The sequence below is a fragment of the Panthera uncia genome (genome assembly GCF_023721935.1).
Source record: "Panthera uncia isolate 11264 chromosome A1 unlocalized genomic scaffold, Puncia_PCG_1.0 HiC_scaffold_16, whole genome shotgun sequence".
NCBI lineage: Eukaryota > Metazoa > Chordata > Mammalia > Carnivora > Felidae > Panthera > Panthera uncia.
Genome location: NW_026057576.1, coordinates 5,196,443 through 5,224,037, shown reverse-complemented (window position 1 = coordinate 5,224,037; position 27,595 = coordinate 5,196,443). Strand labels below are relative to the sequence as shown.

General features: G+C 40.9%; 1 protein-coding gene across 1 annotated transcript in view; it reads right to left on the bottom strand.

Annotated features, from left to right (window-relative positions):
* Positions 1–27,595, bottom strand: part of LOC125934215 (phospholipid-transporting ATPase IB) — a 433,509-nt gene that overhangs the window by 290,199 nt on the left and 115,715 nt on the right. Inside the window, exon 24 of the mRNA XM_049647534.1 lies at positions 19,032–19,096. Within this exon, the coding sequence (XP_049503491.1) occupies positions 19,032–19,096 (65 nt within the window). The remainder of the gene's footprint in view (positions 1–19,031; positions 19,097–27,595) is intronic.

Sequence of the window (27,595 nt, the reverse complement as noted above, 5' to 3'; positions counted from 1 at the left end):
GGTGTTGAATCATCTGCTGGTGACGAAGTGTTGAACCAGTGAATCGTATGCCTGAAACTAATATTCCACTGCATGTTAACTCGCTGTAATTTGAATAAAAACTAAAAAAAAAAAAAAAAAGGGAATAGAAAACAAGGGAAGGATTCATGTTCACCCATTTGGGGAGCAAAGGGGTTGGTCTAGAACAATTTCACCCACAAAAAAAGGAGGGTGAGGAACTGCATCGATGGGGATACGAAGCAATAAACACAATAACAATCTGCACACACTCCTGGAGAGAGGGAAATTGGTAGAACCATCCTGGTGAGGAATTAGAGAATACTGAGTAGCTCAATTTCTGTTTCGAGGCACATACCTGAGAGATTCCTACACATGTACCTAAGAGACAAGCACCTACGATGTTTTCAACAGCACTTCCGAGAATATGAAAAATGCAAAATAATCCAAAATGTCTACCACCAAGCTTGAAATTCTGTACAGCAAGTAACTAGAAATTTATGAACTTCAATGCCAAAAAATATGAGTGGAAAAAAGCAGACAGCACAAAGATACAAACAATGGGATTTCATTCGGGAAAAATCCAAAATAAGTTTTTATATAGCTTTTGGATACATACGCAGGTACAGCAAAGTATAAAAAATTCCAGAGGGCAATTTTTCTCTCAGGCAATGGGATAAAGGAAGACAAGTGATGGCCCTTCAATTCTCTGTAATGTCTCTTTTCCCTTTTACAAACCATTTTAACAGTCTACCTTAACTCCTAATTATGGTTCATCTGATTTTCTTGCATCTTCTATATAGACACTCATTATCATATTCATGAAAGCTGTCTTTTATTTTTTAAAGTTTATCTTGAGAGAGAGAGAGAGAGAGAGAGAGAGCGAGAGAGCGCACACGCAAGTGAAGGAGGGGCAGAAAGAGAGGGAGTGGGAGAGGGAGTGCATCTCAAGCAGGCTCCAGGCCGCCAGCACAGAGCCCGATACAGGGCTCAAACTCATGAACCACGAGATCATGACCTGAGCCAAGATCAAGAGTGGGACACTCAACTGAGCCCCCCAGGTGCCTGGAAAATTGTTTATTTTAATCCTTATACCTTTTATCTTTTGTTTATCTTGTCACACTGAAGCTAACACCTTTAGTAAAATGTCAAAAGGGGCTGCTGGCAGGGAACATGTGTATCTCATGAGTATTTTAAAAGAAATGTTCTATCGCTTCACCAGGAAGTAGGATGTCTCACGTAGGTGGTGGTGGATGCACCTTATCAGGTTAAGAAAGATTACTCCTATTCCAGGACGCCAAGTTTTTTTGCTATTGTTGCTTACTGATAAATTGCTCCTTCAATTTTTTTTCTTTTCTGCATCTAATTAGATAAATTGTATGGGTTTTTTCCCCCTTTTATCTGTTAATGAGATGAAGTATATTATCAGGATTTATTTTTAAAGGAAACACATGTTTACATTCCTGGAATTAAACACAACTAGATCACAATGTATGATTTTTTTTTTTACATTAATGAGAGAATGGCAAACCAAATCCAGTAAAGAATTTTACCCCTCAGTGTACAGCTAAGATTGGCCTGTAATGTTTACCATTTTGCCCCGAATGGTTTTGAGGTGAAGGTTACATGAGCATCAAACTACACTGAAAAGGACTGACTTTTATTTTCTGGAAGGCTATGTATAAAATTGCAACTGTTCTTTTAAATGCTTGACGAAACCGGACCATATACATTGCAAGAGCATCTAGTGTTCTCTTTGTAGGAGAAATTCTACGTAGTGATACCACTTCTTTAATAGTTGTAGGGGGATTCAGGTTTCCTATTTCCTTGAGTACGATTCCGACAGTTTTATATTTTTCCTAAGTAATTAATCATTTCATCTAAGCTTCAAGTTTATTTACATCAAGTTGTTCAAAGTATTCTATTATTATAAGCACTGCTCTCTATCGTAGCTTTTTCTTGTTCCCCAAAATTGCAGTTTTTGAAAATTTTTCTGTTTATGTGTTTGTGTTTATCTCATTAGAGTCTTTCTGAAGACCCTACTTACGGTGATCTTCTCTTGCTCTTTACTAACATCTTAAATTGCAGATACAGCTCATTACCTTTAAGCCTTTCTCTTTTTATAGTATAATAGGGAGGCTACAGACTTACCTGAGATATTCCTGTGAGTTTTGATGCAAGGCATTTTTTTTAATTGTTCAATTCTAAATATTTTCTGATTTACAACGTGATTCCCTCTTTGACTCCTGAATTATTTATAAGTGCAGTTTTTAAATTTCCAAGAATGCAACCTTTTTATAATCTTTTTTTAAATCACTGATTTGTTGGTTCAGTACACTGTATTCACAGAACGGGAAATGCCTGATAACCAGTTCTCTAAAATTTTGTTGACACTTTATGACTTATATAGTCATTTTTACCGAATACTTAATGTGAGCACAAAGACATATGTATGTATTTACATATGGTACATTGATGCACACGTATAAGGACGTATGACGTGAGTGGTGTATCAGCTATGGCTTTCTTATAACAATGACAAAACTGAACAGTTGTGACCTAGAGCACGTAGCATGCAAAGTCTGAAATATTTACTATCTAGTCCTTTACAGAAAGTTTGCTCTTTCCCTAGCTATATGTACTTAGCACTTCACACTTTTCCTTTGTGGCAAAGTCAAGATTTAACGGTTATTTACACTAAAATAGAAACTTGAGTAGAGAATATGTTGTCATTTACAACTGTCTATAATAATAGCAATCTGGCCAATTAAAAGCACTCAAATATTTACTGATTTAATATAAATTAAAAATTAAACATGCATTTCTCTATTTTCTGAGCATTCTCTTTCATACAGTTTTTATTCTTACATCAACCAAGAGGAAAACTCCATACTTCTAAAGGCACCACTTCTAAATCTGTGTTCCCCATCCCAAGAGTTACTCATCAAAAAAGAAATTCAGGGGTCAAGCTTGGTTAACCAAATATTCTCTAATTCTTTAAGATTTATAATACAATAAATGTATTAAAGATTGCATAAACTTAAAGAAAAACCTACTTATTTATAACTCTGTATCTCCCCCAAATTAGCCATAGACCCCATTTTTCTCCCACAATGCTTAACATTTCAAAGCGCGTTTTAGAAAATGCAACGAACAACTGTGGAAGTAGAATTGGGCCAATTTCTCTTTCATTGGGCAGGATAGGAGCCAACAATCTTTCTGTGTAGGACCAGACAGTCAACAGTCTAGGATAGTAAGAATTGGTGAGCCATGTATTCTGTGTTGCAACCACTCAGCCCTGCCACTGTAGCACTAAAGCGGCCACTGACAAAACATAAATCAATGAGCACGGCTGTATTCCAATAAAACTTTATTTACAAGAACAGGTGGTGAGCTGAACTTGGCCTCATGGAGTTTTGCTGACCCCTCCACAAGGGGACTGAAAACAATCTACACTATTCTGTCTCATATGGTAGCCTCTAGTTACAAGATGGGTTACTTAAAATCAGTGTTTCCTCAAACCAGTTATGTTTCAAGTGATGAATAACCACTTGTGGCTAGCAACTATCATAATGGACAGCACAGAAAAACATGTTCACTTCCAACCTCTTACGGAAGATGGTTTTTTAAATCTATCATTTTATTTTACACTGTTCTTAAATTTAAGTTCCAGGTAACAAAGAGCAACACATCTGAACCAAGTAATGTTAAGGCCAAGTAAATGTGCTCAGTTGGACCAAAATATTTTCCAGTAGGCTTATAATTCAAATTCAAGTACAAGAATTAGACCATTATGCTGAATGGAGACTGTGGTAACTTAATAAATCAAGAACTTCTCTACTGAAAGCAGACAGTTCATCTCTAAAAGATAATCCTGTTCCTACTTACATAATAATCTATCTGCCGATGAATTATTCTTCAACATGTTCTTAAATCATGCATTTAAGACCACTCTCATCATGAAAGATTTAAAAGAAAATAGTCATTCAAACAGAATCGGTGATAGCTATTACATTTCACGGGTCACCTAGCACCACACACCCAATAGGAAAAGCAAAGACGAGCCACACAAGTTAAAAATTCATCATTGTTTCGGGGCGCCTGGGTGGCTTAGTCAGTTGAGCATCCGACTTCGGTTCAGGTCATGATCTCGCAGTTTGGGAGTTTGAGCCCCGTGTCGGGCTCTGGACTGACAGCTCAGAGCCTGGAGCCTGCTTCGGATTCTGTGTCTCCCTCTCTCTCTGCCCCTCCCCCACTCACACTCTGTCTCTCTCTCCTTCAAAAATAAAAAAAAATTTTTTTAAATTTTAAAAATTCATCACTGTTTCAAGCTATAAGTTATGCGACCATCTATTAAGAATTTATTTTGCTTTAATAGCTTCAAATTTAACTCATATTAAATATAATCTCAATTCAGAGTATTTTAACTCCACAAGCAATACTGAGAAGATACTTAAATTTCCAACATTTTTATTATTTGTGCACAGTGTGGAAAACTTTTTAAATTCACTAACAAATTGAAGATAAGTTGGCAGAAGAGGACAAAGAAGAATGTATGAATACATGCACCTGTATGTATGTGTGTGCCCATGTGCATGGATAATCTCTTTCCAAAGAGGTCTATTTCTCTTGATCTAGGATCCTTACTTCTAGGCACTTACTCTAAGAAAATAAATAGCAGAAAACCAATTATGTTCCCAAACATGAAAGGTGAGAACCTCAATGTCCAACAATCAGTGAAGAGTTAAATAAACCATGGAAATATACACAATGGAATCTATGTCATTCTCTAAAAGGGGGCTGCAGCTACAAATTGATTGGTCTAGAAACAGCATTCCAGTTAAGAGAGGGAAAAAACAGGTTAACAAGAATGTTGTGTATAATTTCATTTTTTAAATGGCTATATACATACTACACACATGTTGCATTGTTCGTGAAAAGAGCCAAAAAACGAATATCATGTTTAAATATGTAGATACACAAATATATAATATTTATAGATAAGTATATAAACAAATATTTAGATACAAATACATAGATATAAGTATCTATGCAAAGAAATTTATAAATACTGTGTGTGTGCATATGTATACACAGATATAAATATATACTTCTTCTTGCCTCAGAAAAGAAGTTCTTAGACTAAGCCAAATTTTTAACTGTAGTTCTTTGGGTAGCGGGATTCTAAGTAATTTTATTCTTTTGCCCTTTATACCTATTTTCTACATTAGATGGATTAATTCTGAAAAGGGAGTCAATTAGGATTAAAACTAGTAGACTGCCATAAAATCTAAATTATCCTCAGAACAAAGGGTGATCATTACACTCCCATTAATCAAGTGAACTACATCAAAGGTTCTGTCTTAGAAACAACCTGGAGGTCATTCCAAACAAAACATGCCCAGGTCTACCTAAGTTGCCTCATACAGGAACAACAGTGCTGAGAAATTTCACACAGAATAAACTTCATCGATGAAGGCATCTGACGGATTTAAGCCTCCAATGTAACTTTTCCTCCTAGGATACCCTGGCTGCATTGTCAAGAAAAGAAGGTTGTTATCTCTGGCTAAGAACTGCCATCATTAAGCATTTTTCATGATCTGTCTTTATTATATACCACGCAATTACCAATTATCTTCATCTAGACAGCCAGCAGTGGTAAGAGCCATCAGGCTCCCTGACAGGTTATGCCTTCCTATTCTCTGTGCTTTCGATGCTTCCAAGGATACCATTAGCACTCGAGGTGGACAAAGCCTTCAAAGTCACCCCCAACCAAGGCTGGATTCCATCGACATGGATGACCATAAATAAGCCCATTTTGGATGGGAATGATTTTTGACATAGCTACAGAACAGACGAGTACTACCAGCTGTATTTTGTGAAAAACATAAATAAAAGCATGACTGTTACACGATAAAGAGTTTGGTACGTTAAATTTAAAGGTCTGATCGATTCAGTTATTCCAAGACCATTTGAAACAAATGTCTACCACTTTCACTTAAGCAGAAAATGTTAATATTCCTTTTATTGACCAAGTTTGTTTTTAAAAATCACAATTTGTGATATGTTAATAGAAGAATAAGTGACCCATTAATTTGCTTAACAGAATAAGGAAATAGGTCACCATACTAACCAAAGATCTGTCGAAAGTTTCAGTAAAACTCACAGAAATCTCTACACAGTTTTTCTCCCATTCTTCTCCTCCACCCAGTCCTTTGAATCCACTCCAATCAGGCATTCATCTCTGCAACACCCCCCCACTCCAAACAACTCTTGGAAGGTCACTGTTGACGTCCACATTGCTGATTCCAATAACAAATTCTCAGACCCCATCTTACTGGATCCATAAAGCAGCGACCAATACAGTTGTTCCTCCTTCTTGAACCTTACTTCTATATGAAGTTTCCAGGATACCAAACTTTTGTTTCTCTTCCTATTTTAATGGCCACACCCACTTGGTCTCCTCTGCCGGCTCTCATCTCCTAAGCTATTACACAATGAAACTCCTCTAGAGCCTAGTTCTCAACTCTTTGCCATCTCTATAGTTTAAAATATACCGCCCCATCAAGTCTCATGGTTTAAAATAGTACACTTACTACTCCCAAGGATCTCTCTCCATCCTAGACGTGTCCCCTGAATCTCAGACTTATAGGTTCATCTGCCTAACAATCTCTCATCACCACCTCAACCTAACACACCCCAGAACAACTTCTAATTCCCCCAACCATACTTGCTCCTCTTGCAGTCTTCATCTCTGAAATGGCGACTCAATCTTCCCAGTTGCTCAGATCCAACCCCTTGGAGTCCTATCCTTCTTATATCCCACATTCAATATACCAGCAAATCCTGTTAGCTTTACTGTGAAAAGACGCTACACCCAGAATCTCACCACCTTCCATCACCAACACGGCCGACATTTGGATCCAACTGGCCCAATCACCTGGTACCCGGATTAGTACAATAGCCTGCCAAGTGGGCCCGCTGCTTCTGTTCTCACCTCCATTACATCTACATCTACCACAGTGTATCCCTGCTGCTCAGATTCCACCAGTGACCACCCATCTCACTCAGAATAAAAGACAAGTCATAACAACCACCTACAAAACTACAAGGTGAAGTCCCTGCTCTTTCTTGGACTCCCTCTCTCCCTCTCCACTGCAGCCACTTGCGGCTCAACAGAGTAGGAAGGCATCGGCCTTGGGGCTTTGCACTTGGTAAACCACCTTCCTGGGACACCAGGCCCCCAGATATAGAATGATGAGGGTTTGCCAGGACAACAGTATAAACGGAGACTGTTCCAGGCAAAGTGAGAAGTGCAGTCCCCTGTCCAGACAGTCCCAGGGCTCTCATCATCCACATCTGCTCAGGTATCATATCAGAGAGAATTTCCCTAACTAACCTACATAACATAGTCACCTCTGCCCTTTCTGCCTGACATGTCCCCCTCACCTTGCTTTATGTTCCTCGATAACACTTGATAGTCTCTCTGTCCTTTATATGTTCAATACCTTTAAAGGATTAAAATAATTATTAATTGAACGTGTCTAAAATCAGGAAAAAACTTGCTCAACCAAAATTTCTAGTACACCACGGAAAGATGTTGAAGAACAAATACAGCTATAAGGGGATCCTACCAAGTAGGTAAATACTATCAGGATGGCAGGGGGAAAAAACGGGGAGGAATTTTTTTAAAATATCTGAACACCAACCTTAAAAGAGGAGAGCTTCATTACCTTTAAGAATTTCTAGGACGTTTAAGAGCGAGAACTCACACTAAGTGTCAGGCGCTCATGAAGAAGCGCTCAACACACATGAGCTTTTGTTTCTGGAGGCTGCTTAGTCCATGGCTTAAGATATGCAACCCACATTTTCTGCTGGAAGTCCCATAACAATACAAGCATTTCTAAACGTATCTTTTCAAGTGTTTTCTCCATCAAAAAGAGCCATTATCCTCTCACCTTCATCTTCTTTTTTATTTATTATTGAGGTATAATTAACATACAATGCTGTGTTAGTTTCAGATATACAACACTGATTCAACAATTCTATATATTACTTAGTGCTCACTGTGGATAAGTGTAGTCACTGGGTGTCCCCATATATTACAACGTTAACAACCATATCCTCTACGCTAAACTCTTCATCTCTGTGACTGACTTACAGATGGCCAACAGACACGTGAGAAGGTGCTCGACATCGCTGATCATCAGCGAAATGCAAATCAATATCACAATGAGATACCACCTCATGCCTGTCAGAATGGCTAGTATCAAAAAGACAAGAAGTGTTGGTAAGGATGTGGACAAAGGGGAACCCTTGGGCGCTGTTGGTGTAAATGTAAATTGGCGCGATCACTGCAGAAAACAATATGGAGATTCCTCAGAAAAGTGAAAACAGAATGACCATATGAGCCAATAATTCCACTACTGGATATTTACCCAAAGGAAAGAAAAACACTAATTCAAAAAGATATGCGTACCCCATATTTACTGAAATATATAGCAAAGATATGGAAGCAACCCAGATCCATCAACAGATAAATGAATCAAGAAAATATGGTACGCCCGTGCACACACGCGTGCACACACACACACACACACACACACACACACACACACACACAGGAATATTAATCAGCCATAAAGAAAAGAATGCAATCTCATCTTCGACTTGAAGCAACAAATAATGACAGTATGCCTGTGGGTATGAATATGTGAATGTGCTTACATATATTAAATGTATTTTAAATAACTTACCATGGAGACACCTGTCATTAGAGAAAAGATGAAATTGGGAAAGTGGGCTCTTGTAAAAGAATAACAGAAAATAGTAACTGTGACTTACTAGGAGAAATCACTGTGGGTCAAAGACTTTTCTAAGCACAGATAACAGGATTTGAACCCAGCCAAGCATTCCAAAGCCTACTTCCTTAGCCACTATTCTATTCTTCATCACCATTAAGTCTGACAACTGTTAAGTTCTTCGCCATGAGAACAACAACAGAAACAAAATAGACTTCTCAGTGGTCCACAATATGTTCACGGTGACTCCACATGTCATTACAAAGTAAAAAAAAAAATCTACTGTATGTTAAAGGCTTTTTATAAAACTGGCCACATCCGTGAGATCCTATAGCATTCTGTGTGCTGATTCCTGCTTCTTGCCTATGAACTAGCCAGTACTAGATAGTTTACTGATGGGTTCTCACCGTCTATTCCCATTCTCTTCCATGTTCTTCTCTATACTGCAAGGACTGTAAAGCTAAAAACAGTATTTCCCAGACTCCCTTATTAGCAGGATTCAGGATAGATTCCATCCACAAGACACATTTGCTTAAGATTTAGAAGACAGAATGAAGACAGCTATTCCTTTATCTGCAGAGGAAGTATCCTACATTCCACCACCTAGTGCCAGCTTCACAGGGGTAGGGAAGCCAGAAGATCAGCAGTGATTTTCTCAAGTCCTCTGGGATAGCAACAACAGTGCCCTGACCTTGAGAATAAACGTGCAGATGCATGAACCGGAAACCTACCTACCTACCTGGGACATGCAGACTTCTGCTCATTCAGCTTTTCCAGTAATTTACCGTTTTAACTTTCTTTATACTTGAAATTAGTTTCTGTGCCAGTTGTCGAGTTAACAACCCTTAGCCTCAAAACTACCTTTCCGCATGTAGTCTGTGATCCTGGAACAGGAACTCTATGCACCACGCTCCTGATTCGCCAGAGGGCTCTGTGCTAGGCTCTGCCAGTAGGTGGCGCAAGAGACGGACGAGAGAAGCTGCCCTTGGAAAAGGAACTTGCTCCTTCCCATTGGTCTCCTGTGGGTTTCGGGTCCCTTTGCAATTGCCTTGTGAGTTGCCCCCCCCCCCCCCCCCCAGGCAGCTCAGTTCCTCCCAAGAGCAGAAGATGAATCCAGTTTTCAGATTTCTGCAACACTTGCAAAAACTATCTTCACTGTCTTCTACCCAAAATGCAGACACTCTGGACCAGCCGGCCATCTCCCACTCTTCAGAGATCCCAGTATCAGCTTTGAGAATCCCCTCTTTGAAGTTTAAAAGTATTAATGAATCCAATCTTTTTCCTTTTGTTCCCTCAGCCTATGAGCGGTACCTGCTTCCCTCAGTTGCCACTACAAGGTACCTTAGAGCAGGCAAACTGTTCTAAAAAGGACAAGATAGTAAATATTCTAGGATTTGTGTGCCAAAAGTCACTAACTGAATTTCTAACCAACCCTACCACCATAGTATGAAAGCACACATGGGCAGTGTGTAAATAAATGGGAATGTTCACTAAAACTTTATTTGCAACAACAGCGTGGGCTCAGATTTTTCTGAGGGTTGTTATTTGCCCCTGAGTTCTCTTCTTAGACTTTCAGTTGTCTGATTAACAACTTTTTTTTTTCATTAAAATCACTCTGTTCAAATAATGTGTGGGGTATTTATGTCCTGATCAGATCTGTCTGTATTTCCTGCACTGAAGCCTGCCAAGTCCTGTATTTGGTACCAGAAGTGGTTCCAACAAACAGTCCAAAGATGGGAAACAGAGATTCACTATTTCACCTGCTTGGGTTTCAAGGAAGTGATGTTGATCTCATCACTAGTGGGGAAAAAGATGCTAGTTGTCCATGACAAAGAGTACCAAAACATTTATTTAAATTAACATCAACGATGGTCTTCCTCTGCTTTTCCAGCCACCCTCCTTCCTGCTTCTTCCCTGGAACCGGGAGGTCCTATCAACCCTCTGCTTTTCTCCTGAGCCAGCTATTTTCATAGAGTTCCCAAAATCAGAGACAACTGGCCAACCTCTAGGAGCAACAAACAATTACAAAAGAAAATCCAAGTGGTACCGGCCTTTACACTTGAAATCAGTATGTATCAAAGATGGTCTGACAGAGGCAGAAGTGGGATTTGTCAAACTCTGCTTCTAGGCATCATAAAGTAACGGAGGCACCAGACCTGTAAACAACTAGAAAATTGGAAACAAAGATAGGAAACATCTGTTTTTAGACACAGGACAATAGGCAACTAAGGACTGTGATCTCTGAAAGAGATCAAGTGAATGAGATGAACCAGAAAGCTGAGGCTTTCTGATTGGAGGTACAGCTGGAGAATTCTAGGTCATTGGAATTTGCAAAGTAGCATTATGAAGAGAAACTACACACAGAAAGAATTTGAGAAATCCAGAAGGGTTCCCTTGTGACTCTGACCAAACACTAAGTTATGCATGTGTACAGAGAGAGACCATATCGGGAAAAAACCTATACATAAAAAAATAATATAATTTTTAAAATGATGTAAATAATCAGATGATGGATGGATGGATGGATAGACGGATGGATAGACGGATGGATAGACGGATAGACAGACAGACAAAAGAACTATCAGGCCCGTAAGGTGAAAAATTCCCAGCATTCATACAATACTGGGAGATACTTAAGTTCGAACCATCCACTGCAGAGAAACTAAAGTGAATATTTACAGTCTTAGGTGGCAGTCTTAACGTCGCATCTTAGTAGTAAAGCTAAAGTAGTTCTAGAGTAAAGGCTACTATAGGTGAACAAGTAACTGCCTGCCAAAAATCAATACTCTTTAAAGAAAAATGACAGACTCCAGATACTAAGTATAATATTAACAATAAAAAGCATACAATAAATGACAGGAAAAGTGACCTATAACTAAGAGAAATTGGACCCAGAAATGACAAAGAAATGGAATTACCAGAAATTTTACAAATCATAAATAAAGGATCTAAAAGAAAACATCAATGCCTAAGAGAACAGCCAAATCATTCTTAAATTACAGCTAGAAAACAAAACCACAATATTTGATGTATGCAAGCCCTATATATTAAAACCTACAAAATACTGCTGAGAGAAATTAAAGTAGACCTAAGTAAATAAGAGATATATCATGTTGTGGATTAGAAATCTCAATACCATTAAAATGTCAAATTGCCCCAATTTTTCTATATATTTAACGCAACCTCCATAAAAATCCTGCAAAGCTTTTGGGGGAGTCGACAACCTGATTCTCAAATGTGTACAGAAATGCCAAAGGTCCTAGAATAAACAGTCTTGAAAAAGGATTCAAGGATCCAAGACTTGTTACAAAGGTACTATAAGACAATGAGGAACTGGGCATAAAGAAAGATGTATACATAAATGGAATAAATAGATGGTCTAAAAATCGAGTCACAGATATGATCAAGTCAAGGTAATTCTATGTGGAAATAATAGTATTGTTCACAAATGGTGCTGGAAAAACTAGATAGCCCTATGGGATATAAACTGTACTTCTATCTTTACCTCACACCCATGCACCAAAAAAAAAAAAAAAAAAAAGAGGTTAGAGTGGAAGAGAGCCAAAGCATAAGAGATTCTTAAAAACTGAGAACAAACTGAGGGTTGATGGGGGGTGGGAGGGAGGGGAAGGTGGGTGATGGGTATTGAGGAGGGCACCTTTTGGGATGAGCACTGGGTGTTGTATGGTAACCAATTTGACAATAAACTTCATATATTGAAAAAAAAATGGGGAGCAATGAAAACTCTCAGTACTAGTAGTAAAATAAAATGGAAACTGACAGTTTCTTACAGAGCTAAATATACATTTCTTTATGACCCCACAATTCCACTCCTAGGGACTTATCCGATAGAAATGAAAACATGCGTCCACACAAAACCCGTACAAAAAGTGCTCACGGAAGCTTTATTCATAATAGCCTTTAGCTGGAAATCACTGAAATGTCCACCAACAGAAGAATGGATAAATTGTGGTGCATCCATACAATGAAATACTGCTCATCAATAAAAAGGAATCAGCTGATACAACCAGCGACATTAACGAACATCAAAATTACCGTGTTGAATAAAAGCCAGACAATAACAGAACCTATTGTTTGGTTCCATTCATATGAAATTCTATCCTAACAGAAAGTAGGTCTGCAGTTGCCTAGGGATGAGGAGGGCTGCCTGCCAAGGGACAACGAGGAAACTTTTGGGGATGATAAAAACGCTCACGTTGTAGAATTCTATGCAGGCTGTAGTTACAGACTCACTAGGTCCCTTCCCGTGGAAGTCAGGGCAATGACTGGGAAAACATGGGACCTTAAGACAGATGTCTCAATCTGAAAGACTCCAGTGGGGACGAGTGTATCAAACTGAAGGGCTCCAAGTCCCTTGACCTCCAAATCCCATCCCCTCCTCTTTGCCAACCAAAGCAAACCCTCCTCTCTGAGGACAGCCCTATATCTATGCTTGAGGTACGGATGCTACTTTAAGTACCAGGTTCTGTTTCATTAGTAGGGTGAGGCTAACCAAAGATCTCCCCGCCATCCAAGATTTCAAACTATGTAACTTTCACTTTCTCTCTCTCTCTCTCTCTCTCTCTGTCACACACACACACACACACACACACACACACACACACACACACACACAATCTTCAGATTCTCTGCTCTTCAAAGTCATCCAGGGACCTGAAGCAGTGAGATAACTCTGCCTTCCTTGATATGGAGCTTCCTCAATACAGTCACTTCCAAAGAGACTCTAGCGGGTGCCATTTGCAGTCAACAAAATGGAAAGAACCAAGACACCAGGGCCAGGGATTTCCTTTTCACCGGGTAATGCAGAAATTTCCCATCTCACTTCTGCTCACATGCTGCCGGTGAGAATGAAATCTCAGAGTCCCATCCAGCCAGAAGGATGCTGGCAAACGCAGTCTCTGCCACCGAGGTCACTAGTGAATTTTACAGGATTCCACTTTCATTCCTAAGAGACCATCCCATCAGTGATGATACATACTCATTTCATAAAACTTGTGTTAAAGAAATAATATTTTGCTCAGAATATATCCTTACCAATACATCTTTCCTTTGACGGCTCAATCAAAGCTAGAATTTGTGTGTCTGTGTGTATGTAAGTTAACCCATTTTATTTATTTTTTAATGTTTATTTATTTTTGAGACAGAGACAGAATGTGAGTGGGTTGGGGCAGAGAGAGAGAGAGGGGCACAGAATCCGAAGCAGGCTCCAGGCTCCGAGCTATCAGCACAGAGCCTGACACGGGGCTCGAACTCACGAGCTGTGAGATCATGACCTGAGCTGAAGTCGGACCCTCAACCGACTGAGCCACCCAGGCACCCCGTAAGTTAACCCATTTTAGAAACAGCTACACTTTCACCCAAATATGGAACAAATCTCCTACATCTCACACTTTGCTCAATTACCTGTTCCTCAGAAAACCCCAGCAAGATTTTCTGTAGGTCTTCCGTGCATCTTTGTTTTAATTGTGGCTGTGTTATTTTATCTGTATTACTGGAGGGTACACAAATGCTCCCCCAAAGGCGTGGCGCTTCTTGTCAAGTATCAAAGGATGTCTTCAGTCGATAGCTAGCCGGTTTTGTGAAATATGGAGAGTAACTTGAATATTAGATGTTTTTATCCACTGCTAATAAAACTGTACAATTTTATTCTCATACTCCTCATTCTCAGTTTTAAAAGCCTCATGAATCCTGAGAGGGTTTTTTTAGTCACCACAGCTAACATTTCAAGACACCATATACGTTTTTGAAAAGATTCAAGATTAATGACAATGGCCTCCTGAGTAATTCTGAAATTTGTTTAACTTGGGAGATCTGATAACTGACTCAACTCATCCAGTAGCTGAAGAAAAGCCTGAACTAGCATGCCATATCGGTGTGGCTTCTGCTGACACTAGTGTTACCCCCAATCCTTTTTTTGTTTTAAACAGGGATCCACGTAAGCTGGTATCTTGGGAGAGTCAGTTTTCGCAAAACTAAACGTGGCCCACAAATCCACTTAACCAGTACACGCAAAGGGCAATATTTCGCAAACCAAAGAGTGATTGCCCCAGTGTCCACTCTTCTTCCTTGCACTCCATGCCTCCCTCCTCCTACCCACTCCTCCCAGGCCCATTTCCTTTTTTTTTTTTTTTTTTTTGTTGTTGTTAACATTTATTTACTATTGAAAGACAGAGTCAGAGTGTGAGCAGGGGAGGGGCAGAGGAAGAGGGAGACACAGAATCTGAAACAGGCTCCAGGCTCCGAGCTGTCAGCACAGACCCCGACGTGGGGCTCGAACTCACGGACCATGAGATCATGACCTGAGCCCAAGCCGGATGCTCAACCGACTGAGCCCCCCAGGCGCCCCCTCCCAGGCCCATTTCTAATCAGGGCACCTGAAATAGGATTGGGTGTGCCAGTGCCAACCTATATGTGATCATCAATGAAGCTGACTTCACGGCACTTTTTTTTTTAAACTTAAAAAAAGAAAAAGCACATTTTCTTCTGGCATCCTAATGCATCATCGTCTAGTGCTCCCCTGGGGTACGTATGATCCACCACCCTCCCGGCCCGGTTTCAAAGACCCCCAATCTCATCTGTATTACAGAGCTTAGATGTTGTTTTGGCAACAGGTGACTAACTCAAAGCAGAGAGATAAATCCTGATCATTTACAAGCATTTGGAGTTCTACCCCGGACATATTTGTCGGTCAAGTGAAAGTGATGGATGCCAGATCTGGCCCTTTGAGGTAATCCCCGTTATTCTCTCCCACTTATATGTGAGGCAAAGTAAGGGGACCTAGGCCCAATGCTTCTAACTCTTGGGCCCCTTCCTTTGTCCCTGTCTGGTCTGCTTCATCCTCAGAGCCCCGCAGCCTAAAAAGCTCAACTTGGGAGCTCCACAGGGATCTGGTACACACCTAATTTATTTCCCCAGGACTCCTATTCCACACCTACCAATAAAATATTTTGAGAACAGGAATGCCTTCAACCCAACTAAAGAATGAGGGAGAAGGGAACAAGGACTCTAGTCAAAAATAGGGAATACCCCCCGGGCTTGGAGGATGGAACAAAAAAATACATAGAAATTGTACCTCTGTTCAGCAGATACCGAGTAGGTGGAAGTCATTACACTAAAACCAGACGTTCAACACTGGTTAGAAAGAAGAATTCTTAACAGGCTTCCAAGGGCAGCCAGTCACATCCCCCAAAACCTGTCTGGCCTCACAAATCACTCCATGATCTAGGTCAACGAAAAGTCCCGATGTGGGGGTGCCTGGCTGGCTCAGTTGGTGGAGCGCCCGACTTTGGCTCAGGTCACGATCTCACACTGCGTGACTTGGGAGGCCCGCATCAGGCTCTCTACTGTCAGTGTGGAGCCTGCTTTGGATCCTCTGCCCCCCTCCCTTTCTGCACCTTCCCCCCCTCTCAAAAAAGAAGTAAACATTTAAAAAAAAAATTCCCAGTTTGTACTTAGAGCCTCATAGTGCCGGGTAGAGTCAAAGCCCATCTCTCGGGTCCCAGAGTACACTTGGCATAAAAGGAAAATACAGGCTCACTTCTGAGTTACCATCACATAATAGGCTTGGTTTAAGATTGTGGATGCCTTGGAACCCGAAGATCATTGGCCAACAAGTAAGCTCCTGGCATAGACATCTGGGTGTTCTCACAGGCTAGTTGGTTCCCCCACGGTTCTAGTCCCCCTCTCTGCACCAGCTCTCCCCTCTCCTCTCTACCACCAAGCTGTTCTCCTCAGTTTCGATTCCCTCCTAAAGACACCTTGCATGCAGCCCATCCACAGACAGACAGATGTACCTATGTGGTAGATAGCCACTGCCTCATCAGCGTGACCTTTTAAACACAAGTTCTAGCCAGTAACTGGAAAATGATCTAAAGTTGGTCCAATCATTCAAACGTTTACAGAGTACCTGTGAAAAGCATTGTCTTTGACATGACCAGTTTTTTTTAAAAAATCAGATTTTGGGGCGCCTGGGTGGCTCAGTCGGTTCAGCAGCCGACTTCGGCCCAGGTCACGATCTCGCGATCCGTGAGTTCGAGCCCCGCGTCGGGCTCTGCGCTGACAGCTCAGAGCCTGGAGCCTGTTTCGGATTCTGTGTCTCCCTCTCTCTGACCCTCCCCCGTTCATGCTGTCTCTCTCTGTCTCAAAAATAAATAAACGTTAAAAAAAAAAATTTTTTTTTAAATCAGATTTTTAGCTCTATGAACCTTATATTTTCACGTTTTAAGGGACTCGAGCGAGCCAGACCCAATATAAAGTGTTTCACAAAAATGAAAAAGCAAAAAATCCAATTTTTTCAACAGGCAAAGGACTGACTAGACATTTCTCCAAAGAAGATCTACAAATGGCCACTAAGCCCACGACCAGACGTTCGACATCACTAACCATTTAGGGAAATCAAACCGAAATCACAGTGGGATACCACTTCGTGCCCACCAAGATGGCTACTACAAAAAAAAAAAACCCACAAAATGACACATGTTGGTGAGGATGTGGAGACACTGGAACCCTCGTTCACCGCTGGTGGGGATGTGCAACGGAGCACCTGCTATAGAAACGGCGAGCTAGTTCCTTAAAATAAGTCAACACAAAGCTACCGTATGATCCAGCAATTCCACCTCTGAGCAGATGCTCCAAATAACTGAAGGGTCTTTAAGAGATAGTTGAACGCTCACGTTCGTAGAAGCAGCACTCTCAACAGCCCAGAGGCAGAAACCACCCAAGTTGCCATTGACAAACAAACGGATAAGCCATACATGAGCTACACATGTAACAGAATATTATCCAGTCATAAAGGATGGACCATCTGACACAGGCTATAAAATAGATGAGTTGAGGACATTATGCTAAGTGAAATAAGCCAGTCGCAAAAAGACAAATATGGTATGATTCCACTTAGCGGACATACCAGGGTAGTCAAATTCAGAGACAGAGAGCAGAATGGTGGTTGAGCCAGGGGCTCACTGGGGAGGAAGTGAGGAGCTGCTGTTTTAGGGGGACCGAGCTCTAATTTTGTGAGACGAAGAGAGTTCTGGAGACAGATGGTGATGACACAACAACATATTGAATGCCACTGAACTGTGTACTTAATGCCTAAGATGGCGAATTCTACATGTGTTTCATCACAGTTTATATATTTTTATTATATTAATAATAATATATATTATTTCTAGCGATCAGAAGTTCTTTAGACAAGAATAAAGGCAAGTGGGATGGGGGTGCTTGGGAGAAGCCAACACTGGGTAGAAGGGAGGTTCTTCACTACCCCAGAGCTGGAGAATTAGGGTCCAGGAGAGGAGGGATGACCCGGGAGGTTTGGGCTTCTGGCAGGCAGTGACGCAAACAAGGGTAAGAGGCACCCTGAGATCGATCCTGAAGCTCCCAAGCCATCGAACAGCATCGCGGGCACACGGACTCGCCACCTGAAGAGGCGCTCTGTGTGTTGGCCTTCACGGTAGGATTCACGGCCTCCCCGGTCTCCGACTATAAACATCTCTGTACTAGATCTCATCCTTTTCACTAACCCTGTCATCTGCTCCTAAAAGAGGCTTTAAATACACTGCCCGAAGGGTGGCCCTGGGTTCCAGGCAGTAACAAGCCCTTGTTACGAGTCCTGACAAATGGGATTTCGTTGTTCAGCTGATGTCTTCATATCAAACTACTTCCCAGGTCACTGTTTAGCCCCAGATCGGTTCCCGTGGTCTCATCAGAAGCTTTAGGCCACGCCCAGGTGGGTACAGGTCTATGACATGCTCAGAGAACCATGCTGTTCAATTCTGCATGAGCTAGTGGCACTGGAATGTTGGGGGAAAGCAGCCTATTCCTATATAAATTCAAACAACTCTGGACACTTGAATATTATCTTTATGTTAAAGTTTGGGCTAGAAAGAAAATCCTGCAAGTCTCCTTGGTAACTCTGGAGTCGACCGTCCCCACTTAACGTAAATCGTAACAGGTCCCGTCAACATCGTAAATGCACAATTCTAGATGCACAAAGGAGAAGTACCTTTAAGCAGTGCTCCAAATTTACTATTCTGGTGTTTAAAGATAAGAGATTACGACATCTGTTCATAAATAACAATACACAGAGTAGTTTTATAATTTTTAGTAAAAAAACAAAACAAAACAAAACACCCTCATCAGTTATAGTAGTGATAAATACATGAAGAGTTTAATACGGTACAAGACACATACAACGTTTGAAAAACGACTTACATCCAGGGAATCCTCCTTCAATAGGATAAGGGCCATATTCTGTGACACCAACCGGCAGGAATATCCTAGAATAAGAGGAAGAAGCAACATTAGGGAGTTTATCATTCCTTCCATGAACTCATCACTCTCCAATAGCTGTGTAAACTCATCCTCCCTTCTTGGGTCTTCCTTATCACCATTTTAAGCCTGTCGAGGAACACGGAAGAATTGGACAAGCGTGAGGAGCAGGAAAAGAGAGTTCTTTGAGCAGATTTTGATTCTTGCAGACCACTGAGATAGAACTGGTTGGGAAGGTTTCCGTGACCAAAGGCTAAAATACACATTTGTCAATTTTCCGTGGAGTTTTCCTCATCTTTGGAGGACGGCAGGATAAGCCTTGGATTATCCGTAAAAAACAGCACCGTTAGGGAGACACATGGACGTTAACGGTGCTTGCAAATCGGCATAAAGGAGCCTACCGTACTATCAAGAGCCCTCGTGTGTTTGTTTAACAAAGCAGGTAATTCTCACATCAGGTTTCAAAGGACTACGATCGATCACACAACCGGGGAATCTCTCTTCCTCCCCCAAGTTCAAAGCAAGGTGCATTTCAAGAATCAAATGGAGTTTAAAAAAGAAAATTCCCCTGAAACAAAAAAGTATGTATTCCCACACTGATCCCTATCGATCGTTTCCATCCTATTTTTAAAGAGTTCTCTCTATAGGTTAAGCAAGTGGCTCTTCGACTTCTCCTCCCAGGAGGTGAACATGTTTTCTCTGAACCACTTCCCTACTCAGGCTTTGCAGTCTACTGCCAAACATCTGGAGATGCTCGGTGACCCCACAGACCAGGAGGAGAGCCCGGCCCCCTGAAATCCAGGCACTGTGGGAAGGAGGCAGCTCCAGCAGGTCCTAGGACCCAGACGTCTGTCAGGAGTCTACTCTCTTCAGGCTATACCGTCCCCCCTCTTCAGTGCCCCTTGAGAGAACTGGCGCTTTTCACCAACCTTCGTCGCAATCTAGCTCATTGAGAAAAGGCAAGAAAAGAATCCTCCCACCTAGAAAATTGGCCCTCACAGCAAGTCTTTCCCCCCCACCCTCAGTACCTAAAGATAAAGGATTGATGATTACGGAGACAGGAAACCAATCATCAGCAACGAGAATTACAATCTTCGAGCCAGTACCTGGGTGACAATCTCAAGGAAGGGGCTTAACCAGAGCTATTCCTGAAGCGAGGAGGAGCCTGGATTGTTCTCCACAGAACAGCTAAAATATCCGTTCCTACAGATGCTATATTTAACTGGAAAAGGAGACAAGCATTTAACTAATGGGCCAGTCCCAGAACTACTGCATTTATGTGACAATTCTACTCAGCGGGGCTTTTTTTTGATGTGGAGGAAACCCTATTAAAAGGCACCAAACAGACTTTAAGACACCTAGAAAAATTAAGACCAGGAAAAGCCTTTTGGTTTTTATTTTTTTCTTTTTAGGAAAGAGACAATAAATATGTTTATTTTGGAACGTACAAAGTATATCCTTCACTAACGTTTGTCATTTCAGAAGAATATTTGATATTTCAGAAGAATATTTTTTAAAAGCAATACCATAAAGATATAGTTCAGACCATTAACAATGGTTACCTCAAGGGAACGAGATTAATTCACTTGTTAAAACCACTTCTCATCATTTTAAAAACTAAAACAAACTGAAGAATCTAAAATCGTAAGACCACATGGGCAAGTACCTGTTTAACCTAGAAGACAAAAAAAAAAAAAAAGGGGGGGGAGGGCAGGCGGAAACATTTAACAATTTTCTAACATTTTAAAACTTGTTCAAGTCTGTATTTTAATAGCAGTGATGAGTAAAAATCAGACTTTCCCAGAATGCCTTTCAAAGTCCTGCCTCATAGGATTGACATAAGTGAAGTCTTTGTTGACCGTTAAAATTTTACAAACGTATTCTTCTTTCCTAGAAGTTCTTAGATTAGGCTCAGAAGGGAGGTCCACACTTTATTTTCATTTACAAAAGGCGATGTTGCAACTTTAATTATTTCCCACTATGGTAGGCTCACTCCTTCTGTATACCCCAGAGACTTCCAGTAACGTCACGCAACATAGACTGTTACAAATTTAGTATAACTAACACAAAAGGATTTGCTGGTGGATTTTGATTTGAACAACAGCTGTAGAAGCGAGCTATAATTTTTAAGCCCTAACTTGCTGATTTATTTTATATTTTTCAGTCGACGCAAAATGCCGCTTGACAACTGAAGCTGCACAAAGATATTATGGAAAAACTCTTAAAAGGTTTTCTAGCCGTTTCAGGGAACAGGGCAATAAATAAAGCCACCGACACTTCTGCGAATTTAAATATACAGAACTCAAGGTTTCTGGAAACGCGTTTTTTTTCAATTTAGAAAATGAAGTGAGATTCTGCGTAGAGAATTATCACACAAAACACCTGCACTAGACAGAACACGGAAGTCTAACACAGTTAATTGTGACTTAGCTAATGTGGCAAATTAAATTATGTCAACCCCAGTTTGGCGTGCTTGATTTCTAATGTTTGTGGATAAAATGAGATCAACTCCTGGAGAAGGGCCAGGTATGAAATGTCAATCCGCACTTGTAAATTGAGGTCTAGCTCTTTAATCTTGCAATCTAACAAAACGGCCATAAAATCACTAGGAAGAGAACCTCTGGGATTTTACTTTTTACTACAGCTGAAATTAACAGCACGCTACGAAAGTGTTTAGTCTTTCTGCTACCTGAGTATAATCAACATCCAAAGAAATCAAAATATTTCAGACTCTATGGTACTTAGAGCAGGACTGCATTTTAAGAAAATAATCATCCACGCTAGGAAGTATCACCAAACCAAATCTCTCAGATTCTGAAATCGGTCCCTTTTTTTTTTTTTTTTTTTTGAGATAAACTCACATCGTCAAAGACACCTAAATCCAGATTTCTCTGGAGACATTTCTGGGAGGGTTAGGTACACTTTATCCTTACTAACCATGGATCTTAGGCTCAGATTCATCAACCTACCCATCCCTGAAATTCAGGCTGGTTCCAAACCCTTAGTAAGTGTGTTGTTGGTCCTAACTATTTTCAGAGAGAATCTGACCAATACTTGAGTATAAATGTATGAAACGCACTGCCAGACATCAGGAATGGATGATGAAAGAGGATATTCCTAATCTATTCCAGAGGGGGCCAACGAAGCTCAGAGTCCTTCATCATCCAGAGAACCAGGGCTCATCCCCAAAACCACACACCTGGGCACCTTTCCCTCCAGATCCTTCTCAGGAAAAGGCTACTCCACGTAAGAGCACAGGACCTCAGCCTCGCCTCACAGACTGGGCCATCCTGACCCATTCTATGCTCAGACTTTTTTTTTTTTTTTTTTTTTTTTTTTAACCCTTGAAGGTTCAAGTTGGAAACCTCGAAGCCTTCCTTTCTCTTTTTTGGCTCAGGTATTTTTCCTTCTGGGAAGTAAATATCAAGTATCACAGGTCCATGCTCAGATTTTCAGCATCTTCCCACTTCTGTGATGTAGGCTAATAAGTTGCTTGGTATTTCTGTGCCTCAGTTCTATCTTTAAAAGGGGGAATGATGGCTGTCTCAGGGGATTCAAATATAAAACAGACACAAATGACTCAGCACAGTATTTGGTGCAGTATAGCCAACATTCACTCGGTAACTATTAGTAACACCAGTCATGCTTAATGTCTGTGCTGTGCAGTTAGTACTTTATCATCTATTTCACTCTGTTTTGGCTCAGGATGAACTCGCGCCCCAATTAGGGAATGCGGGTCCCCCAAGCCTGTACTGGAACGTCTGGCAACAACACCAGCTGCAGGTGATCAAGATATAACATATCTGACTTTTTTGTGAAAAAAAAAAACACTCAGACTGAGATCACCGCCAAACAACATCCCAGCTTCACTGAAAACAGACACCTGTCTTCCTTGCAACGGGCAATAATAGGATAAGCAGGCACCATATTTACTTTCTAAAAATTAAACTTCCAAGACTGTAAGACATGGCTCAGAAGCATTAAATGATGAGTAAAAAATGAGGGGTGGGGGAGTAGGGTGCGGAATTACAACTTAGGAATAGTTTACAATGAAAGCTCTTTCCCGCCTAATGGCTTTAAAATGGAATCACACTAGGATTTTTTTTCTCACTCATCCTATATCCATTAGAAAAAAAAAAAAAATCACAGATTCTGAGGACGTCACATCTATTGAATAGATGTTATATCCAGTGGTAATAAGGAAATGACACAATTCACAAAGGCTACATCTGAAATTTCACTTTAGACTAACGGATGCCAAGTTCTTAAGCTAAAAAAGAAAATTGCCAACTCCTTGAAACATAGCTAGTTAGCACAAATTCAAGCCTGGTGCAGCAGGATTCTGGCACCGTGCCAGTTCCAAACTACCTAAAACCCACAGGCAAGATGACTGTCTATATAGTACTCACTGGCTCCTCAGAGACATAAATATCCTGGAATTTAATTTGACTAAATATTTCCAAGGTATGAACTAAAAGTTACATTTTAGAAATATGTATTAGAGTATGACAGATAAATGCTGAAGAAAACGAACAACCCCAAACACCTAGCGTCATCTCCAAAGGTAACGCTTACTCTACGTACCACTAAGAAAATGTTACTAAACCGTAAGAGTCAACGATCATAAGACATCCCAATTTCAGGACACTGCCATATAATAACAACGTGCCTCCTGGAACAGATGATATATTATACCATTCTCCCCCAGTCTTCAAATTTCAGAGAAAGCTATGTGAATCCGTGTAAAATGAGCCCTGCACCAGAACTGAGGGGCCCTGAGACCTCATACTAGCTTGGTCATTAAATACAACGTAACTTTCATAAACACTGAACTTCCCCTTTGAGCCAGAAGACCGTTGAGATGTAAAGACTGAAGACCATGTTCAGAAGGCACTCCTAGCAGAGCGCTGGCACTGGGCAGATATTCCATTAATTTGCTCTCTTGTCCTATACTACAAAGCTGTAATCATCAAGACAGTGTGGTACTGGCACAAGAACAGACACTCAGATCAATGAAAATAGAGAACCCAGAAATGGACCCACAAACGTATGGCCAACTAATCTTTGACAAAGCAGGAAAGAATAGCCAATGGAATAAAGACAGTCTCTTCAGCAAGTGGTGCTGGGAAAACTGGACAGCGACATGCAGAAGAATGAACCTGGACCACTTTCTTACACCATACCCAAAAATAAACTCAAAATGGATGAAAGACCTCAATGTAAGACAGGAAGCCATCAACATCCTCGAGGAGAAAGCAGGCAAAAACTTCTTTGATCTTGGCCGCAGCAACTTCTTACTTGACACGTCTCCAGAGGCAAGGGCAACAAAAGGAAAAATGAACTACTGGGACCTCATCAAAATAAAAAGCTTCTGCACAGCAAAGGAAACACTCAGCAAAACTAAAAGGCAACCAACAGAATGGGAGAAGATATTTGCAAATGACTATCAGATAAAGGGTTAGTATCCAAAATCTATAAAGAACTTATCAAACTCAACACCCAAAAAACAAATAATCCAGTGAAGAAATGGGCAAAAGACATGAATAGACACTTCTCCAAGGAAGACATCCAGGTGGCCAACTGACACATGAAAAAATGCTCCACATCCCTCATCATCAGGGAAATACAAATCAAAACCACAATGAGATACCACCTGACACCTGTCAGAATGGCCAACATTAACAACTCAGGCAACGACAGATGTTGGCGAGGATGCGGAGAAAGAGGATCTCTTTTGCGTTGTTGGTGGCAATGCGAGCTGGTGCAGCCACTCTGGGAAACAGTATGGAGGTTCCTCAAAAAACTAAAAATAGAACTACCCTAGGACCCAGCAATGGCACTACTAGGCATTTATCCAAGGGATACAGGTGTGCTGTTTCGAAGGGACACGTGCACCCCCATGTTTATAGCAGCACTATCAACAATAGCCAAAGTATGGAAAGAGCCCAAATGTCCATCGAGGGATGAATGGATAAAGAAGATAAATTCAGGGGCGCCTGGGTGGCGCAGTCGGTTAAGCATCCGACTTCAGCCAGGTCACGATCTCGCGGTCCGTGAGTTTGAGCCCCGCGTCAGGCTCTGGGCTGATGGCTCGGAGCCTGGAGCCTGTTTCCGATTCTGTGTCTCCCTCTCTCTCTGCCCCTCCCCCGTTCATGCTCTGTCTCTCTCTGTCCCAAAAATAAATAAAAAATGTTGAAAAAAAAAAATTAAAAAAAAAAAAAAAGAAGATAAATTCAGCTTATCTATGAATGGATAAAGAAGATGTGGTATATATATACAATGGAGTGTTACTCGGCCATCAAAAAGAATGACATCTTGCCATTTGCAACTAAGTGGATGGAACCGGAGGGTATTATGCTAAGTGAAGTTAGAGAAAGACAAAAATCGTATGACTTCACTCATATGAGGACTTTAAGAGACAAAACAGATGAACATAAGGGAAGGGAAACAAAAATAATATAAAAACAGAGAGGGGGACAAAACAGAAGAGACTCATAAATATGGAGAACTGAGGGTTACTGGAGGGAGGGGTTGTGGGAGGGGGGATGCGCTAAATGGGTAAGGGGCGCTAAGAAATCTACTCCTGAAATCATTGTTGCACTAGAACAGTGAGTTCTGAATGCAAAGTGAAAAAGTAACTCAGAGCTCTTTCAAAGAACATCAGTTCCCCGGCTGTTGGATGCATACTTTGTAACACCAAAGATCTGCTTGAATTCTGACACACTAGAAAAATATGTGAGTAGAAAAAAAACTCCAGAATACAAGACTTTGGTAAAGTCATCAGCTTATCTATGAACAGGATGCATCACCTCCATGTGGTCCTGTAGAGGATTTGCTAAGAAAAGATCAATTTTAAAATATCTAATGGCTGTGAATACTCCTGGTCCCCAAGCTACAAATGTTGCTACGCTCTCTTTGATAAAAAAGCACAAAATACTATCACCATGATTTTTACAAACTCTTCAGATAGGTTTTCAATTATCTCATAAGCCTCAGACAAGCCTCACAGCCTTCAAGTCAAACTTTCCTTTAGGAATTACAATCCATTTTTTTTTTTCTGGGTTGACTTTTAAGCCTTTGCTTTCATTTGCATGTAGTCTAAACTCCTCCAGACCCTGATATGCTCAGGTATGACAAAAGGGACAAGCAGGAGAAGGGACGTGGGTGCTGCCTAAGGACAGGGTGATTTTGCAGAGAGGCCATGAGAGGGACAGTGGCCTTTTTCCGGCCAGCACACTCACACTCTCTTCTTACAGCAAACACAAGAAAGCACTTAAGGAAGTCGTCTGGGGCTAGGGGCATAAAAAGGTCATTAGTCCAGCAGGAACACTCAACCTCTGTTTTCCAGATCTTATCACCGTAGTACAATTTTACCTACCTTTTGATATTGCTCTAAGAGAGCAGAGAGCACACCCCTAAAGTTTCAGTATTTGGGGGCAGCAGTCAACTTTATGTGCCCTATATGAACAAAAGGAACCACATAGCAGCAGGTATTTTAACCCAAATTTTATGGGAAATCATACCTGAAGGGACAACACGTACATATAGAGAGAGAGGGGCATTATCCCAAAAGCACATGTTTACCTTCTTTTTAAAAAATGTTGACATCACCAAAGGGCTACAAGCTACAGAATTTTATTTTCTAGTGATAGTGAGGGATCTGCACAGAAATATCATCCTACTTTTGTCCAGAAACACGCATTTGACGGACAACTAACACAAATCAATAGGTAATGTCTATACCTGAAGCTTCAGAGATGGTTATGAATCACCTGTCACTCGCCTGGGACTTTAATTTCGGTGGTGTGGGGGCCCAAATTGCATTTGATTAGTCACAACCTTGCTAAGAAATGATTAAATGACTCCTGCCTATTAAAAAAAAAAAATCACTTCAAAGGGTAAGTACTGACTACAACTGTGGTTATCTGGGAGAGTTGATTCAAAACAGAAGGTTTAAGGAAAGGGCCACCATGGGATTCAGTTGATAACATTCCAAGGCGACCGCTCCAAACAGGATAACAGTAACCTAAACCTGGATGTTCCAGTATGTTCCTTTCCGAAGTCAGCTGTAACCCAGAGTCTGTTTCCATAAAGACGTTATAAGTCACGTGGTCTCACATACTCATTTGATCACATGCGCACCTGGGCTGGTGCTACATAATGACACTCGAAGTGGCAGAGGACTTCAAGGGAACTTAAGCGATCGAAAGGAGACCTCCTAAAATGAGCCATTTCAACTCCTTCCAAACTCAAAATGTGCCTCTTTAACATAAATGAAGTTATGTGGACTTAAAATTCCCTTTCTTCAATTTTCCTTTCTGTGATGTTTAGCAAGCAAAGAGGTTACCCACCCAGGCAGGGAAGGGAAAGACAGACACAGCGCTCTTAGAAAATCCATCGGTTGGTAAAATCATCCCAGTGGTCGTAATTATCCAAAATCATAATGCATATTAAACTCAGTGAGGGATTGGGTGGCCCCGTCGGTTGGGCATCCAACTTCGGCTCAG